The sequence below is a fragment of the Bubalus bubalis genome, chromosome 22, assembly GCF_019923935.1.
Source record: "Bubalus bubalis isolate 160015118507 breed Murrah chromosome 22, NDDB_SH_1, whole genome shotgun sequence".
Classification (NCBI taxonomy): domain Eukaryota; kingdom Metazoa; phylum Chordata; class Mammalia; order Artiodactyla; family Bovidae; genus Bubalus; species Bubalus bubalis.
In genome coordinates, this window is record NC_059178.1 from 41,138,298 (window position 1) to 41,158,395 (window position 20,098).

Genomic DNA, 20,098 nt, shown 5'->3' on the forward strand with positions numbered 1-20,098 from the left:
TTTATTTACCATTAGAAGTCTCATTTTGGGAGTTTCCCTGGTAGTCCTCTGGTTAGGACTTGGTACTTTAACTTCGGTAGCCTGGGTTCAATCCCTGGTCAAGGGACTAAGATCCCGCAAGTGGGATCTTAGTGGCCAAAAAAAAAAAAAAAGTCTCATTTTTTTCCTTCTAAGCCTAGATTAGCACGCACGAGATTTAATACCCAATCCAAATGTTTCTTGAGCATGTACCTAGACCATGCTCTTTTAACAAAATATTTGTGTATTTATTTGTTTGCTTGGCTGCACTGGGTCTTAGTTGCGGCATGTGGGATTTTAACTCCCTGATCAGGGATAGAACCTGGATTCCCTGCATTGGGAGTGTGGAGTCTTACCCACTGGACCACCAGGGAAGTCCCATGTTCTTAATCTTTTTCTATTTCATAACCCAATGAAAACAACTTTTGATGGAAACATAAAACCTCCCTTTTCTCCTGAGTCTATTAAATTTTGATCAATAAATATTTATTATTGATCAATTAATAGCTGAAGTCATTATTGCCTAATCATGTTTAATTTATTAAAGACACATATGGTCAATTAAATATCAATGGATTCACTGTTAATTCTGTATGTCTATTAATTACCATTTGTTTTATAAGAAAATTCGCATTGTGGTAATGATATTTTGAGCAACTCTTATCCCTAGAGTATTAAAACACAAAGCATGATATTTCCATTGAAAGCTTCAACTTGCATAAGGCTGCTATTTGTCACCACTTCCCTGGTGGCTCAGCTGGTAAAGAATCTGCCTGCAATGCAGGAGACCCTGGTTCAATCCCTGGGTTGGGAAGATCTCCTGGAGAAGGGAACGGCAACCCACTCCAGTATTCTTGCCTGGAGAATTCCATGAACAGAGGAGCCTGGCAGGCCCCAGCCCATGGGATGCTTGCTGGAAACTCCTTGCTGTCCCCAGCCTTTCCCTTGCTAATGCAGCAGCCAGTGGCATCTTATCAAAACCCAGGCCCCATCCAGTCACTCTCTCTGCTCAGAGCCCTCCAGCCACTCGTCTGACCCAGGGTGAAGTTCTCTGACTTGCCCTCCGAGTGCTCCCAGGCCCACTGATCTTCTTGCTGTTCCAGCTCTACGTGCTCAGGGCTTTCTGTTGCATCCCTCCTTGGAATGCTGTTTCCCTTTGAAACTGTGAACTTAGCTGTTTCAAAAATGAGCAGTTTCCCTTGCTCCCTTACTTTCACTCTGCCTCTGCTTGAGTGATCTTCCTCGGAGAGGACCTGCCCTGACCGTCTCATCTAAAGCAGCCACCAGCCCTTCAGTGAACTTGTCACCCCTGGCTTGCGCTTATTTGGCTTCCCTGTGTGCCTGCTGTTTGTCGTTCCTTATTTCAGTGCCCTTAGAAGGATGGAAGCTCTGTGAAGGCAGGAATCCTACTTGTCATGTTCACCGCTGTATCCTTAGCAACCAGAACAGTGCCTGGCATGCAGTCCATGGACAATAAAGATTTGATGAGGATTTTGTCGAAATGAACCATTAAAAAAATGTAAATATAATGAACAGCTTGGTAACAGGAAGCTTATTGAGAGCCTTCTAATAATTGTAGTCCTGTAGACTTTGGAATGATAGACTCTTGTTAAGAACCTCATGGCTACGCAATGGATCTTACTGAATCGACGCCCTGTCAAGGGGTGCTTTCTTGGGGGTCAAGGGCAGCATTGTAGGAGCCACAGCACTTGAGGTTTTGTCAAGTCTGAAGTCTTCCTAGGTCCTGACTATCTTTCAGGGCCTCTCATCATCACTGTCAGACGTAAGCTACAGAACAGGTCAGGGACAGAGGTAGCCTGCGTGTCTTGGTGTGACAGCCGTCTGTCTCAAGGCGGGAGGGTAGACAGCGTATAAGGCAGCAGAGGCAAAGTCTCCATAGACCGGAGGCACAAAGCCCTGGTGTCACATACATGAAATGCACACGGAGGCTTTGGTCACAGCTTGACTTTGTCCCTCTCCCCACTGTTGCAGGTTTGAAGATGGCACCATCTCCTTCCTTGACGTGATAGCACTAAAACATGGATTTGATGCCCTAGAGCGCCTCACAGGTCAGTGGACATCTTTTTTTTTTTTTTTTGGTTCTACCAGGTCTTAGTTGCAGCACGTGGGATCTTTAGCATGTTAGCACTTAGTTGTGGCATGTAGGATCTAGTTCCCAGACCAGGGATTGAACCCGGGCCCCCTGCACTGGGAGTGTGAAGTCTTAGCCACTGGACCACAGAGAACTCCCCTCAGTGGACAGCTCTATCCGTGTGGCGTTTGCTCCTGTTGCCCATGTTCTTGAAGGGAACCCTGGCACGGATGGGATCCAGATAAGGCGAGAGTCTGTGCGAGAGATGAGCAACCGGCAGCTCTGCACTGATGCAGGTGGAGCCGATTCTGAACAACTTCCAGAAATGATTTTGCAGCAAGAGCGAGAGACTGGACCTTTCTCTCTCTCTCTCTCTCTCTTTTTTTGGTGGGTTAAAAGAATATTTTAAGAATAGAGACTTTCCAAATCCTGAGATTAGTAACCTCATAGAAGCAGAGGAGCCATCCTTGGTCCCTGCACTGGGAATGCTTACAGATCCTGAGAACTTATAAAGCTCTTAGTTCGCTGGATCTTCCCACAGGGGAGCTTTGTGATGAGCCCACTTTGCCCACAAAGGAGCTTATACTCAGAGAGATTAGATGTCTTCCCCAGGGCCAGGGAACCTGGGAGGGCTAGGGTTTAAACCCATGCAATCCTAATGCCTTACCCGAGTTCCCAGATGTGGTCTCTGCTGCTGGCCTTTGCAGTGACACGTGCTTTCTTTCCTGACAAGAGCTTGGGGTACATGAGCAGGTGGGGGCATTCCCCATAATCTGACACACACACGGGTGCACATCCAGTCTTGTGGGGTTGACACGGGGTATAGGCTGGAAGAAGCTCTGGTGAGCCAGGCCTCCACCCCCTGCTATGCTGCTGTTGCTCCTTTCAGAGACTGAGCTTCCAGGACGGGGCAGCACTGCTTGTCCTGTCCAGAAGGGGATGGAGTTGTGGTGAGCCAGGGGCTTGGCATGGTAGTTAGGCAGCCCTTTCTCTCTCTGTCTCTCTCTTGTCAAAATAACGTAACCCTTAGGTCCTCAGCCTAATCCCAGCACTGCAAACATACAGGACTTGTGGACGGGTCGTCCTGACAGTAATGCAGGCAGGTGAGCGGGCATCACCCTGACAAAGCGGAGACCGTGAAAACGGACAGTGATAAACAGGCACTTTTTCAAGGCAAGATGCTAACGAGGTGTCCGAACCACAAGTGACAGAGTCTGACAGGTCCTGGGTACCTCTGAAAGCAGATTGACAGTGTCAACTCCGCAATAAGGCAGACCCTGAGTTTTCCTTACTTAATTGCTCTTTTTTAGAAAAAATTGTGGTGAAATCTATGTAATATAAGTGGCGTCAGTTTAGCCATTTTAAAGTATATATAGTTCAGTGGCATTAAGTGTATTCACCCTGTAGAGCAATCATTACCACTATCCATGTCCAGGACTTTTTAATCATCCCAAACTTAAAAAACAGTATCTCCCCAATTTCCCCTCCCCAACCCATAGTACCTCTATTCTTTCTGTTTCTATGAATTTGCCTATTTTAGGCACCAGACATAAAAGGGATAATACGATATTTGTCCTTTTGTGTCTGACTTATTTTACTTAGCATAATATTTTCCGAGTTCATCCATGGAATAGCAGGTATCCTTAGCTGCTTTGTATAGTATTAAAATGATTTAAACACTCACAAAAAAACAGCAAAAAAGAAATATGTTTAAAGACAAAATTATACATTTTTGCAGTCTGTTACAAAAGAGTCTAAATTAGCTGAATGCTTAAGTAACATTTGTTTTTTTATTTTGAAAAGGAAGATGATAGCAGTTCCTATGGAAAAATTCCACAGAAGCAGTAGTGGTAAACTGTGATTTGGTACCGATGACCTAAACATTTATTGTGTGGGCAGTACCATACTCTGTTTACAAGTAGAGTAAGTTCCCTACATATGAACCTTCACACTGCGAGCTTTCAAAGATTCGAACATCCGTTCTCGTGTCTAGTCACCTAAGTTAGTTCACGTGTCTGGCGTATATTTTCATGTGCGTGCACCCTCTATGAGTGGTTGTACTTTTGTGTACTTTACTGTATAATACGGTATAGAGTGTGATGGTACAGTGTCTTTATTTCAAGACCAGGATGTCTGGAAACAGACATAAAAACAGCAGTGATGTAGCTGGCACTACTCTACTTTTCAAGGTGCTGTACTGTAAGATTAAAAATGTTTTCTTTTTGTGTCTGTTTTTTACGTATTACTTGTGTGAAAAGTATTAAAAACCTATGTAGGTACAGTACCATATAGCCGATCATAGGCTACCTTTGTTGGACTTATGAACAAGTTGGACTTAAAAACGCACTTCCGGGATGCAACTCATTTGTGTGTAGAGGATTTACTGTGTTTAAAATCATTAATATGAGGTCCAAGTTTGCCAGTTATAATGATCTCATTTTCTTAAAACTGAGACTGAATTTTCCATCACGTTCATGCTTCCCTTTCACCCCCGTTTGCTGCTCTGAGGTGGGATGGAGCGCATCCGGCAGCACACGTTTACCCTGGCTCAGTACACCTACACTGCCTTGACTTCCCTGCGGTACCCCAACGGAGCCCCTGTCGTGCAGATTTACAGTGACTCTGAGTTCAGCAGCCCGGAGGTGCAGGGTCCGGTCATCAGCTTCAACGTGCTCGATGACCACGGGAACGTCGTTGGTTACTCCCAGGTGGGTTTTCTTTTCATCCTGCGAACCTGTTCATTTCAGCATCTACAATCATTAGTTGTCTCTTGGGTAAGTTGATTGTGAAGATATTGGCCCTCCCCACCCCCCACCCATCACTTACACAGCAGCAGAAGCAGCCCAGCATCATTCAGAAGCAGGCAATTTTAAATGTTTTTGAGGGGTGGTGTAAAACACACTGGGGCCAAAGGTTTGCCTTCTCAAATACATTATTCTGGGTAGTTGGTACAATAAGTTTCCTTCTTTTTTTTTATTTAATATATTTTATTTTATTTTTTAACTTTACAATATTGTATTGGTTTTGCCATATATCAAAATGAATCCGCCACAGGTATACATGTGTTCCCCATCCTGAACCCTCCTCCCTCCTCCCTCCCCATACCATCCCTCTGGGTTGTCCCAGTGCACCAGCCCCAAGCATCCAGTATCGTGCATCGAACCTGGACTGGCGACTCGTTTCATATATGATATTATACATGTTTCAATGCCATTCTCCCAAATCATCCCGCCCTCTCCCTCTCCCACAGAGTCCATAAGACTGTTCTATACATCAGTGTCTCTTCTTGAATCTAAAATAAGTGTATTTTTGAGGGGTGTGGAGGAGGACAGGCTGAGGACTCTGAAATGTGCTGTGGCAAGCATGATGCTGAACTCAGGTTGGGCTGCTCATCACTTAAAAGTCAATGAAGCGGGGGCAAGTGTCAGTAGAAAGGAAAGCTATTGAGTCAGAAAAGCTGGAATCTAGGGAGATAGTGGACTCATGTCTGGAGACTAACTCCAAAGATTCTGCTCAGTCATGACTATTTTTAACAGGAAAATTGGGAAAAAAAACAAGTTAATCATTAAGGTAAGAGGTCAGGTTCTTTGTCATTTCTCACCGTGTGTAGACCTGCTGATGTCTCCTGATCTTCTTTTGGATACTGTCTGGCCTGCGTGGTCCACCTGCAGATTTGCCAAGGGGAGCTGGGGGTATAGAGTCAATCATTCTTTAACTATGTAATTCTTCCTTCTTACTCCTTTTAATCCTGAAAAGGGATCAACTGGTTAGGCCAGGCATTGTGTACATTCAGTAGAGCGTAAGTCAGGAGTTAAGTTAAATGTTACCTCGTGATCTCATTTTTATAATTAAGGTCTGAGGAAAACAGAGATGAACAAATCGAAGAGGGGCAAAAGAACTGCTTACAAATTCCCACTCTCAGGGATCATTCCATATCTATGGGAATAGGGACAAAAGTCTGTCTTCTGTAACTGCTTCACACTGAGAAAGGGTGTCTCAGTCTTAGGGTGAAAGATGTCCACGTGGGTCTGAGGCATCTCTTTGCTGACCATTTTAGTTGCCAGCTTACCTATGTGGGCAGAGCAAGCTACAGTTATTCTAATGCCTACAAAGATATAGATTATTATGAGCAATAATGTTAATTCCATTCTTTCATCAAACACTGAGTCTGTGACTCTGTTGTCCTACTCATTGATCGAGCCTGCTCTTTTGTGACTCTTGGAGGCCTGGGAGATTTCAGTTTTTCTGCAAACAAGAGGCAGGGGATGTAGAGGAGCCTTTGTACTTGGGTTGGGGCAGGGAATCAGTTCCAGGCAGAATGGTGAAAGAAGCACCCATTTGCCCAGAGAAGCAAAGAGGAAGATCTCCCTAAGAAGAGAGAGCTGCCCATCTTGGTGTCTACCTGACTTCACTGGGACCCTCATTCCCTCAGGTCTCACACAGGGGTTTCTCCCTTGTGCGTCTATAGAGGAAGCTCATCCCATGAGTGGAGGTCATAGCTGGGGCATGGCCAGCTGTGTCAGCTCAGGAGAATCCTGGGTTTGCCTGGTCTTTGTCACGTGTGGGAATTCCACAGAGATTCAGAGGGTCTTTGGAAACATTACATGGCATCATGGCTGGGTCTGGCTGTCTCTTTTTCAGGGGATTTGTTAAGGAATTGCACCTTCTGTGAAAAGCTTTTGGGTACCTGTTTTTGATATCCAGGCCTCCTCATTTCAGTGATGCCGCATTGGATGACATCAGTAACTTATGGACATGAGTTTGAGCGAGCTCTGGGGGTTGGTAATGGACAGGGAAGCCTGGTGTGCTGCAATTCATAGGGTCGCAGAGAGTCAGACATGACTGAGCGCCTGAACAAACACAAGCACCTCCTCATTTCTTTTTCCCCTCTGGTGGAAGTCAGTCTACCCAGGTTTTAAGTGGGTGGGTTCAGGTTCAGGCTGCCTTGTACTGGCTCTCTGAGCTTGGGTGAGGTAATGTAAGCTCCCCAAGTCTCTGTGAAATGAGGTAAGAATGCACCCTGATGACAGTTTGTCATGAGGATTGAATGAGATACAATATATAGCTCCTTAGTGTCGGGCTGGCATGAAGCAAGTGCCCCATTGTACTGTGAATATAGCTCTCATCCTGTTCCAGCAGCCAGCTCCTTCACCCGGCTGGGCGCTGGCCAAGCCTCTGTGGGATTCCAAAGGTCTCAGGGTGAGAAAAGATGAAGTTGTGATGAGAAAGTAGAATGGAGGGCAACTGTGGCCAAAACAGCCTCTTCCACCCACATGCTTTTCTAGGTGGGGTCCCTGTCTTTTCCCCTTGAACCTTGGTGGGTCTGTGACTCACTCATATTCAACAGCATGCCTCCAAAGGTGACGTGGCTTGGCTTTGGAGGCTAGGCCAGAAAAGCCCATGCAGCGTCAGCATTGCTTCCTGGGGCATCCACTTGTGGAGCCTCAAGTTACTGTGGAAGGAGGTATACCCTGAGCAGCCATGCTGTGAGGAAGCCAGAAGCAAGCATGTTGGTGACTGTCCTGATTTGAGTGAGGCCAGACCCGTCTTTGAGAAACTGAACCTCAAGGGAATTCTAACCCCAGGCATGTCACTCCCAGCCTTCTAGTCTTGCCAAATGAGATCAGCCATCTCTGGGCCCTTCTGAATATCTGAGCTCCTGTAGCCATGAGCACAATACAATGGTTGTTGTTTTATGCCATGGTGTCTGGGTGGCTCATTTTGTGGCTGTGGCAGCTGGAATAGTGCATATGCACTGTGTCTGGGAGAGGGGTGAGCATAGGGGACTTATAATTCAGCTTGGCGGGAGCTGGGGTCGGGGAGGGAGGAGCTTTCCTAGGGGCTGTCCCTTGAGTGGAGCTCACCTGACCCTGGAGGTGGAGTTGGCCAGACCCAGTGGGGCCGCTAGGGCTCACCACAGAGAGCAGGGAATCCCTGGGTTTCATCAGCAGAAGTGGCTTCTTCACACTCTGACAGTCCCGGAGCGATGGCTAAAGTGCCGACAGTGTGGTCTCCACAAAGGCATGTGGGAGGCACTGCTGTTGTGCCCGCCCAGCAGGGCGACCAGGCGGACCCTGTGTGTGGTGATCTGTGTCTGCAGACACAGGTCTCTGGCCACCCTGCATGTTCTTCCCAGGAAGAAAAGTCTCCAAGCCTTCCCCAGCCGGGCAGTTGTGTTTGTTTCCTCAAATGCAATTAGAGGACTTCCCTGAGTTTAGCCTGAGTCACCAGGGCTAAGGACCCTCACTGGGCCCCCAGGCCTTTGGGGGCATGGAATCCTGGACCCACAAACAGAGTAACTGGCACTAACATCCCTCGTGCCAGCTCACCTTTGAGCCTTGTGAGCAAGAATCACCTGTCCAGCTTCCAGAGGAAAGGAAAAAGACTTGGAACTTCTGGATTGAATTGCCGTTCTGTGATTGAACCCAAAGTCTAGGATATTATGAAAAGCAAATCAGTAGCATGCGGTGTCAACACAGTAATGTTTGTAGTCTGGGCTGGGAGCCGAGGCGGGGCTCCTATGAGCGGTAGCTCTGCTAAGGCCTGCTCTGGGATCAGGGCACATGGTCCTGGTCTGTCTTGCCTAAGGACACTGAGGACCTGCCCCACGTCCCAGCCACACTCAGATTTTATTCTTGTGAATTTCACTTGAAACCTGTGGGGTCTTTTTTTTCAAAAATTAATTCCTTAAAATGCTTTTTTTTAACATGTGAGATCAAACTGATGTATAACATTATATTAGTTTTAGGTGTACAACACAGTAATTCTATATATGTATGCGTTGGGAAATGATTTCTACAAGTTTAGTTAACATCTGTCACCACACATGGTTATAAAAATTTTTTTCTTGTGATGACAACTTTTAAGATTTACTCTCTTAGCAGCTTTCAAGTATATAATACACTATTGTTAACTATAGTCACCATGCTGTATGTTACAACCCCAGGACTTATTTATCTGTACAAGTTTGTACCTTTTGATCATCTTCATCACATCCTACCCTCCCTTGCCCCTGGCAACCACCGATCTGTTCTCAGAATTTTTATTTGATTCCATGTGCGTGATCATACAGTATTTGTCTTTGTCTGACTTACGTCTTAGCATATTTCATTATGACTGAGCAAAATGCCCTCAAGGTCCATCCTTGTCACAAATGGCAGGATTTCCTTTTTTTATAGCTGAACAATATTTCACTGTTTTGTTTATATACATCACATTTTCTTTATCCATTAATCCTTTGGTGGATGCTTAAATTGTTTTCATGTCAGCAGTAAACATGGGAGTACAGATCTCTTTTTAAGAGAATGATTTCATTTCCTTCAGGTAAATGCAGCAATTAGTTCTACTTTAAATTTTTGAAGGATTCCTGTACAGCTTTCCATAGTTGCTGTGCGCATTCCCACCAACAGTGAACCAGCGTTCCCTTTTCTCCATGTTCTCCCCAACTCTTGTTATTTGTTGTCTTTCTGATGATAGCCTTTCTAACAGGTGTGACATTACATGCTAGATACTAGATATTTGAGAGGTGGTATCTTATTTTAGTTTTAACTTACATTTGCCTAATGACTAGTGATGTTGAGCATGTGTTCATGCACCTGTTGGCATTTGTATGTCTTCTTTGGAAAAATGTCTATATAGATTTTCGGCTCATTTAAGAAACCAGATTATTTTAAATGTGAGCTCTCAACTTGGAATTTGGTGTAATATTTTTCACTTTTCGCAGGCATATATCTATTACCCAACTCAATTCAGTTCAGTCACTCAGTCGTGTCCAACTCTTTGTGACCCCATGAATTGCAGCATGCCAGGCCTCCTTGTCCATCACCAACTCCCAGAGTTCACCCAAACTCATGTGCATCGAGGGTGATGTCATCCAGCCATCTCATCCTCTGTCTTCCCCTTCTCCTCCTGCCCCCAATCCCTCCCAGCATCAGAGTCTTTTCCAATGAGTTAACTCTTCACATGAGGTGGCCAAAGTATTGGAGTTTCAGCCTCAGCATCAGTCCTTCCAATGAACATCCAAGACTGGTCTCCTTTAGGATGGACTGGTTGGATCTCCTTGCAGTCCAAGGGACTCTCATGAGTCTTCTTCAACACCACGGTTCAAAAGCATCAATTCTTCGGCGCTCAGCTTTCTTCACAGTCCAACTCTCACATCCATACATGACTACTGGAACAACCATAGCCTTGACTAGACGGACCTTTGTTGGTAAAGTAATATCTCTGCTTTTCAACATGCTGTCTAGGTTGGTCATAACTTTCCTTCCAAGGAGTAAGCGTCTTTTAATTTCAAGGCTGCAGTCACCATCTGCAGTGATTTTGGAGCCCCAAAAAATAAAGTCTGACACTGTTTCCACTGTTTCCCCATCTATTTGCCATGAAGTGATGGGACCAGATGCCATGATCTTCGTTTTCTGAATGTTGAGCTTTAAGCCAACTTTTTCACTCTCCACTTTCACTTTCATCAAGAGGCTTTTTAGTTCATCTTCACTTTCTGCCATAAGGGTGGTGTCATCTGCATATCTGAGGTTATTGATATTTCTCCCGGCAATCTTAATTCCAGTCTGTGCTTCTTCCAGTCCAGCGTTTCTCATGATGTACTCTGCATAGAAGTTAAATAAGCAGGGTGACAATATACAGCCTTGACGTACTCCTTTTCCTATTTGGAACCAGTCTGTTGTTCCATGTCCAGTTCTAACTGTTGCTTCCTGATCTGCATATAGGTTTCTCAAGAGGCAGGTCAGGTGGTCTGGTATTCCCATCTCTTTCAGAATTTTCCACAGTTTATTGTGATCCACACAGTCAAAGACTTTGGCATAGTCAATAAAGCAGAAATAGATGTTTTTCTGGAACTCTCTTGCTTTTTCCATGATCCAGCAGATGTTGACAATTTGATCTCTGGTTCCTCTGCCTTTTCTAAACCATCTTGAACATCAGGAAGTTCACGGTTCACATATTGCTGAAGCCTGGCTTGGAGAATTTTAAGCATTACTTTACTAGCATGTGAGATGAGTGCAATTGTGCAGTAGTTTGAGCATTCTTTGGCACTGCCTTTCTTTGGGATTGGAATGAACACTGACCTTTTCCAGTCCTGTGGCCACTGCTGAGTTTTCCAAATTTGCTGGCATATTGAGTGCAGCACTTTCACAGCATCATCTTTCAGGATTTGAAATAGCTCAACTGGAATTACCCAACTGGATAAGCTTTAATTATCAGTAATATTTTATAAAATGTATTTAGTGAACCCATGATGGATCATAGCACTTTAGAGAAAAATTCCAAGCTCGTATTTTCATTTTACTGTTAGGAAAGAGAGACCCAAATATGGAACCTGAAACTCTTTTCAGTCCAGGCAGTCAGAGTAAAACTGGACACTCCTAACCCTAGTTCTGTGTCATATTAAACCCATAGGTGGATAAAATGGCCAGCCTTCACAACATCCATGTGCGAACCGGCTGCTTCTGTAACACTGGGGCCTGCCAGAGGCACCTGGGGATAAGTGATGAGATGGTGAAGAAGCATCTTCAGGTTGGTACTGGACCTTCTGGCCCGAACGCTGGCCAGCAAGACCCAATGCTAATGCCTCATCTTCACCAGAGGCTGGATCCGTGTCTGGAGTGGGGGCTGGTCTTCGGGTTCATTTCTCTGAGCCCACCCTGTGAATGTGCAAAAAAAAAAAGGGTCAAAAAATTAGCAAATGCTTCAAGATAGTGACTCTATGCCAGGCATTTTGTAGTTTGAGGGCAAAAATTTAAAGGCAGTAGAGGACTTTTTTTTTTTTTTTTTTAATTCAGAAGATGACTTTTAACAGAGGACAAGCCAATGTGAAAATGTGCTCATACATGCAGAGGGTCCTTAACTAGTTTAGTCCTGCCAGAGTGAAATCTGCAAGCTAAGAAGTCGCTCATCCTTTGGCAGAGTGAGGAGAGGAACTTTTCCCGCGGGCTTCTGCATTTCTCAGGTCCCCACCCTTCCTGCCATGGCTTCTCTGGTGGCTCAGAGGTTAAAGCGTCTGCCTCCAATGTGGGAGACCCGGGTTCAATCCCTGGTTCAGGAAGACCCCCTGGAGAAGGAATTGGCAACCCACTCCGGTGCTTTTGCCTGGAGAATCCCATGGACGGAGGAGCCTGGTAGGCTACAGTCCACAGGGTCGCAAAGAATCGGACAAGACTGAGTGACTTCACTTTCTTTCACCCTTCCTGCCACTTCCCTGAAGTGTGGTTTGTCACTTCAAGGTACATTTTATTTTGAACCATTTCATAAGACTAGTTTGAGTGGCAAAAAGCCTTATTTATATCAGAATAGTTTATAAATTGTTTCTTTTGGCTGCCACTAAATAATGAATATATTAGATCCCAACCAACAATGAACTGTGTTCTGCTTAAAAAGAGAGAGGGAGTCTTAGAACACAAATGAATGCAATTCCAGATATAATATTGAACCTGAGGAATGCCATGGATCCATCTCTTTGGGTATCTGACTTGGGTTCAGCTCTGGGGAGGTAGGCCGCTGGAGCAGTGATCAATACCAGGCAGCGGGGCTTGGAGAGGCTTGGGGACTTCTTGCTTTTCTTTCCCCACCTCCCGGCCAGGCACTTGGCACTGCCTTTGGCTTTCATTATGGGCTTGGGCCAGTCGTTCCTTGGGGCAGCATCTCTGTCTTGCCCTTTTGTCAAAAGGCAGCTGCAAAGGATACAGGCCTCCCTTTGATCCTGAGAGAGTCTAAAAGGCATGGCCAGCAAGCTCTCCTCCCCCTTCAGCCCTGGGTAGGCCAAGGAGCTGACCCATCTGTGCTTCTGAAACTTCGGTCTGTATTGATGCCGCTGTGGGTCAGCATTGTGTATATGGCTCTGGTAAATGCTTTACGTGAACAATTGCTTTTAAACTTAAAAAAAAAATTTATTTATTTATATTGAAATATAGTTGATTTACAGTGTTGTGTCTTTTAAACATTTTAATGGCCCCTTGGGATTGGTATAGGTCCCCATCCACAGTGAGCCACGTGGTGGCCGGAGAGGGAGTCAGGGCCCTGGGTTTGTGGAACTATGCCTGAGGCACGCAGCTCTTCTTAGTGTTGCAGTTCTGTTTTCCTGGGTGCATTTTATCTTCTATTATCAACACACGTTGTTTTACAGAATGGTTTCTGGTCCATCCGTGAGGCATATGCACTCTGGCTGACTTGTTTCTTTCTCCTAGGCTGGTCACGTCTGTGGAGACGATGTGGACCTCATAGACGGGCAGCCGACGGGCTCTGTGAGGATTTCTTTTGGATACATGTCTACGCTTGAGGATGCCCAAGCCTTCCTCAGGTTCATCATAGCAACCCGACTGCACTCGTCTCACGGCCAGCCTCTCCCTCTGGCCGCCCCAGGGGAGGCTGGAGCCCTGCCAGGAGACAGCGAGGCTCAGAATGCCATGCCTGCCGCCCGCGCCAGAGGTAGCTCCTCACCTCAGGAAGACACTTCCCCACACTCCAGGGTTTGGAACAACTCACCCACCGCTGTGGACGCAGAGGGTCTGTGTCCGCCCCTGCTGGAGGCCACCGGAACCCAGCAGACCACTTCAGAGAAAGCTGCTGATGTCCCAGATGGGGACCTCAGGTCACACGTCATCACCAACCTTTTCCTCTACCCAATCAAGTCCTGCGCAGCGTTTGAGGTAAGGGTTTCAGTGGCAGCTAAAGAGATTGCTTCTTTTGTGTTTATTTTTAAATATTTTTTGATAAAGCAAAGAAAAAAAGTTCAGGAAGTGAAGGGAAGCATGCAGAAAATCAAACCTTCAGTACCTGCAGCACCCAGGCTCAGTGGTTACAGTTCCCAGGCTCTGGAGCACAGACTGAGTAGTTGTGACCCATGGGTTCAGTGGCTTTGCAGCATGTGGGATTTTCTCGGACCCGTGTCCCCCGGGTTGGTAGCAGGTTCTTTTTTTTTTTTTTTTTTTTTTTTTTGAGGATCTTGAATATTTTTTTTTAATTTAATTTTATTTTTAAACTTTACAATATTGTATTGGTTTTGCCAAACATCGAAATGAATCCGCCACAGGTATACATGTGTTCCCTATCCTGAACCCTCCTCCTTCCTCCCTCCCCATACCATCCCTCTGGGTCGTCCCATTGTACCAGCCCCAAGCATCCAGTATCGTGCATCGAACCTGGACTGGCGACTCGTTCTATATATGATATTATACGTATTTCAGTGCCATTCTCCCAAATCATCCCACCCTCTCCCTCTCCCACAGAGTCCAAAAGACTGTTCTATATATCAGTGTCTCTTTTGCTGTCTTGTATACAGGGTTATTGTTATCATCTTTCTAAATTCCATATATATGTGTTAGTATACTGTATTGGTGTTTTTCTTTCTGGCTTACTTCACTCTGTATAATAGGCTCCAGTTTCATCCATCTCATTAGAACTGATTCAAATGTATTCTTTTTAATGGCTGAGTAATACTCCATTGTGTATATGTACCACAGCTTTCTTATCCATTCATCTGCTGATGGACATCTAGGTTGCTTCCATGTCCTGGCTATTATAAACAGTGCTGCGATGAACACTGGGGTACACGTGTCTCTTTCCCTTCTGGTTTCCTCAGTGTGTATGCCCAGCAGTGGGATTGCTGGATCATAAGGCAGTTCTATTTCCAGTTTTTTAAGGAATCTCCACACTGTTCTCCATAGTGGCTGTACTAGTTTGCATTCCCACCAGCAGTGTAAGAGGGTTCCCTTTTCTCCACACCCTCTCCAGCATTTATTGCTTGTAGACTTTTGGGTCGCAGCCATACTGACTGGCATGAAATAGTACCTCATAGTGGTTTTGATTTGCATTTCTCTGATAATGAGTGATGTTGAGCATCTTTTCATGTGTTTGTTAGCCTTCTGTATGTCATCTTTGGAGAAATGTCTATTTAGTTCTTTGGCCCATTTTTTGATTGGGTCATTTATTTTTCTGGAATTGAGCTGTAGGAGTTGCTTGTATATTTTTGAGATTAGTTGTTTGTCAGTAGCTTCATTTGCTATTATTTTCTCCCATTCTGAAGGCTGTCTTTTCACCTTGCTTATAGTTTCCTTTGTTGTGCAGAAGCTTTTAAGTTTAATTAGGTCCTATTTGTTTATTTTTGCTTTTATTGCCAATATTCTGGGAGGTGGGTCATAGAGGATCCTGCTGTGATGTATGTCGGAGAGTGTTTTGCCTATGTTCTCCTCTAGGAGTTTTATAGTTTCTGGTCTTATGTTTAGATCTTTAATCCATTTTGAGTTTATTTTTGTGTATGGTATTAGAAAGTGGTCTAGTTTCATTCTTTTACAAGTGGTTGACCAGTTTTCCCAGCACCACTTGTTAAAGAGATTATCTTTAATCCATTGTATATTCTTGCCTCCTTTGTCAAAGATAAGGTGTCCATATGTGCATGGATTTATCTCTGGGCTTTCTATTTTGTTCCATTGATCTATATTTCTGTCTTTGTGCCAGTACCATACTGTCTTGATGACTGTGGCTTTGTAGTAGAGCCTGAGGTCAGGTAGGTTGATTCCTCCAGTTCCATTCTTCTTTCTCAAGATCGCTTTGGCTATTCGAGATTTTTTGTATTTCCATATAAATTGTGAAATTATTTGTTCTAGCTCTGTGAAGAATACTGTTGGTAGCTTGATAGGGATTGCATTGAATCTATAAATTGCTTTGGGTAGTATACTCATTTTCACTATATTGATTCTTCCCATCCATGAACATGGTATATTTCTCCATCTATTAGTGTCCTCTTTGATTTCTTTCACCAGTGTTTTATAGTTTTCTATATATAGGTCTTTAGTTTCTTTAGGTAAATATATTCCTAAGTATTTTATTCTTTCCGTTGCAATGGTGAATGGAATTGTTTCCTTAATTTCTCTTTCTGTTTTCTCATTATTAGTGTATAGGGATGCAAGGGATTTCTGTGTGTTGATTTTATATCCTGCAACTTTACTATAATCATTGATTAGTTCTGGTAATTTTTTGGTAGAGTCTTTAGAGTTTTCTATGTAGAGGATCATGTCATCTGCAAACAGTGAAGCTTTACTTCTTCTTTTCCAATTTGGATTCCTTTTATTTCTTTTTCTGCTCTGATTGCTGTGGCCAAAACTTCCAAAACTATGTTGAATAGTAATGGTGAAAGTGGGCACCCTTGTCTTGTTCCTGACTTTAGAGGAAATGCTTTCAATTTTTCACCATTGAGGATAATGTTTGCTGTGGGTTTGTCATATATAGCTTTTATTATGTTGAGGTATGTTCCTTCTATTCCTGCTTTCTGGAGAGTTTTTATCATAAATGGATGTTGAATTTTGTCAAAGGCTTTCTCTGCATCTATTGAGGTAATCATATGGTTTTTATTTTTCAATGTGTTAATGTGGTGTATTACATTGATTGATTTGTGGATATTGAAGAATCCTTGCATCCCTGGGATAAAGCCCACTTTGTCATGGTGTATGATCTTTTTAATGTGTTCTTGGATTCTGATTGCTAAAATTTTGTAAAGGATTTTTGCATCTATGTTCATCAGTGATATTGGCCTGTAGTTTTCTTTTTTTGTGGGATCTTTGTCAGGTTTTGGTATTAGGGTGATGGTGGCCTCATAGAATGAGTTTGGAAGTTTACCTTCCTCTGGTAGCAGGTTCTTATCCACTGCTCCACCAGAGAAGTCCTCATTCTGCCTTTCTTGGTTTGAGCTAACACTTGACCATGATTCTGCTTATGGGAATCCCTGAGGGGACCCTGTTTCTGGGTGTGACTGCCTAGTTACTGTTGATAGTTATGAATGTAACTTTTATGCAGAAGCGTTTTACATACTTTGGTTCATTTGATCATCAAAACGATAATATGAGGTGCTAGGTAATATCTCTATTGTATAGATATGGCGCCTTGGGGTTATTGAGGTTAAGCACTCTGCCTAGGTTATGACCCCCTAATAAATGACAGGGAAAGGATTTGAACCCGGGTCTACTGACTCCTTGGGTCCACACTGTCCTGAGTCTGTCTTCTTAGCTCTCCCTGTGTAGGTGAACTACATAATGTCTGCAAACAAGCTGGCCTGGCAGTCACCCTACCTGGGAGATGGGAGTGCTTGCCTTGGTTGGCCAACTGGTCCTGACCCCTCCTGCAGTGGCCGAACTTCCTATGAGACTGTCTTTCTATGATATGTGTGTGTCCCAAGTCCCAGGTGAAGTCCCAACCTCCTGAGCCTCTGGAATCACAGGCTCCCTAGCTCCTCATTGGATATTCCATGCTGAAGGAGACTGTCCTCCAGTCTGAGACCATGAACAAGCAAGTTCTTTTCCACTCTTGAATGCAGGCAGGTGAGGAGTGTCAGGACGCTGTTTTCTAAGATGAGTCATGTCCTGTAGAATAGCCGTGCTGCACACAGAAACACAGCAGGAACCAGTGACCCATTTTACAAATGAAGACACTGAGATTCAGTAAGGTTTCATATTTTGCTAAAAGTCTTCCGTCCGTCTGCTCATTCAGAAACTATACACTGAATACTTGCCACCTGCTGGGCCTGCACCTGTGTGCAGTGATGAACAAAATGGAAATGATTCCTTCCCTCATGGAGGGCAGTATCTCAGGAGGGAAACAGATAACTTTACCACACACACACACACACACACACACACACACACACATATCTATCTCTCTATCTGTCTGTCTACCTATCATTTATCTGTCTATCCATTCATAGCCATGATTTCACACTGATATCTCCAATTCCAGTCCAACACTACAGGGTTTATTTAGCCATCCCCTGCACTTGTAAATCCTGTGAGAAACCTGGCTCCCATTGCCCTCTGCTGCTGCTGCTGCTGCTAAGTCACTTCAGTCATGTCCGACTCTGTGCGACCCCATAGACAGCAGACCATCAGACTCCCCTGTCTCTGGGATTCTCCAGGCAAGAGCACTGGAGTAGGTTGCCATTTCCTTCTCCAATGCATGAAAGTGAAAAGTGAAAGTGAAGTCGCTCAGTCGTGTCCGACTTGCGGCAACCCCATGGACTGCAGCCTACCAGGCTCCTCCGTCCATGGGATTTTCTAGGCAAGAGTACTGGAGTGGGGTGCCATTGCTTTCTGCCCCCATTGCCCTCAGTGAATACTTATTTGCTCAAATCCTTCCATAACCCAGCCCCCAGCTGCGACAGCTGAAAAGCTTACCCTTCGCATGCCAACACAGACATGGTGGCTGAAAGCTTGCCCTAGACAAAGAGGAAAAAGGAAGGCAGAAGCCAGTAAACTCAATGTTTAGGTGGGAAATCAAAGGATAGAAAATGATAGACATGTTCCAACAAATGGGTGTAAGGAACAGCAATGGGCCTGAGACTTGGCCTCCTAGCAAGCTCACAACCCAGCCTGCCTCAGTGTCTTGGATGCTGACAAGAGACATGAGATTCCATGGGGCTTCCCTGGCGGTCCAGAGGTGAAGACTCTGCATTTCCAAAGCGGGGGATGCAGCTTTAGGATCTCGCATGCTGGGGGGCGGGGGAAGATGAGATTCCTGAGTCAGAGATAAAAGGCTGTTACTAACAGCCTTCAGGTAGCAAGAGCTTCATGTTTGTATTGCTTTTCTTTCCCCCCAAGTCCAAAGAAAGGGTCCAGAGGGGTCCAGGTGGATGCTCTGTTCATATTTGGGAGCCCCCTAACTCAGGAAACCTCTTTCATAATAGGATGCCAGTCAAGCTATGTAGTCCTCAATCAGGGAGGAGCTGATACGTTTGTGATACTGGGTTGTGAGCAAACTTGCCCTCTACTCCAGAGGGTTGTAGAGCTGTTCACTACACAAACATCCTCAACAGGAGAGTCTGGAACAGAGGACAGTTGGTGCTTCTGCTTGTTAAAGCTGCTGCTAAGTCACTTCAGTCGTGTCCGACTCTGTGTGACCCCATAGACAGCAGCCCACCAGGCTCCCCTGTCCCTGGGATTCTCCAGACAAGAACACTGGAGTGGGTTGCCATTTCCTTCTCCAGTGCATGAAAGTGAAAAGTGAAAGTGAAGTCGCTCAGTCGTGTCCGACTCTTAGCGACCCCATGGACTGCAGCCCACCAGGCTCCTACGCCCATGGGATTTTCCAGGCAAGAGTACTGGAGTGGGGTGCCACTGCCAGACATGCAGAAATGAGAGATCCATGGAGAAATGCCACCCAATAATAGATTGTCTTCTAAAAAGTTATTTGTAATTCAAAACATATTTTCCGAAAGAAATAGTGACTTAGTGTTGGATTCTGGGCTTGGCCCCTAATAGTGCTGAACTCGAGGGCTCTGCCAGCAGGAGCAGCCATTGTCTGTGGGAGAGGATATCTGATACACAAGGCAAGTGAAGGGCAGGGTAAAGGGGTTAACATCTGTGGATCACCTGTTATATTCAGTTGCTTTACATTTTATGCACTGTTTTGGTTTTCACCTAATCCAACCACAATAAATGTCCATTTTATATAATACATGACAGGGCCAAGGCTCAGGAAGGTGGTAAATTGTCCAAAGCTGATAACTGTTGGAGGTGAGATGTAAGCGCCAGGCTTGTCAGTCCTCAGAGTGCCTACCCCCCAACCCCCCGCTGCACCGCATTTCTGCTTCCTGGGTACAGGGCTCCCCGGGGCTGCAGGAGCAGTTTCCCTTCACATTGTTCCTCCTTGAGATCTGTGCCGCGCTTACCCCAGGCATGAAGCTCCTCTCCTTCACTTCCTCCCCCTGAACCTCCATCTTTACTCAGGTCCCTCCCTCGAGGACCCACCCCAAAGTGCCCCCGATTAAATATTCTTCCCTTTCATCATTACCCTGGATTGGAGGGTTTCAGACTCCTTTGGGTGGTTGACTTGGGTGCTCAGAGGAAAACAGAAGGGTGAAATTGATTCTTGCACAGTTGTGCAAGAATGTTAGTCTCTTAATCATAATACTATTTTGAAAGCAGTGGGTGATGTACACCCTTCTTTAACAGCAGGCAGTGATGAAAACAGTGAGTGTAACCTGTGGACAAAACT

General features: G+C 45.0%; 1 protein-coding gene across 4 annotated transcripts in view; it reads left to right on the forward strand.

The window, feature by feature from the left end:
* MOCOS (molybdenum cofactor sulfurase) overlaps positions 1-20,098 on the forward strand; it is a 70,747-nt gene that overhangs the window by 24,458 nt on the left and 26,191 nt on the right. For all 4 annotated transcript variants that reach the window (XM_044934655.2, XM_044934654.2, XM_044934653.2 and 1 more), the window contains exons 5-8: positions 2,011-2,087; positions 4,619-4,818; positions 11,522-11,638; positions 13,306-13,767. In XM_044934655.2, the coding sequence (XP_044790590.2) occupies positions 2,011-2,087; positions 4,619-4,818; positions 11,522-11,638; positions 13,306-13,767 (856 nt within the window). The remainder of the gene's footprint in view (positions 1-2,010; positions 2,088-4,618; positions 4,819-11,521; positions 11,639-13,305; positions 13,768-20,098) is intronic.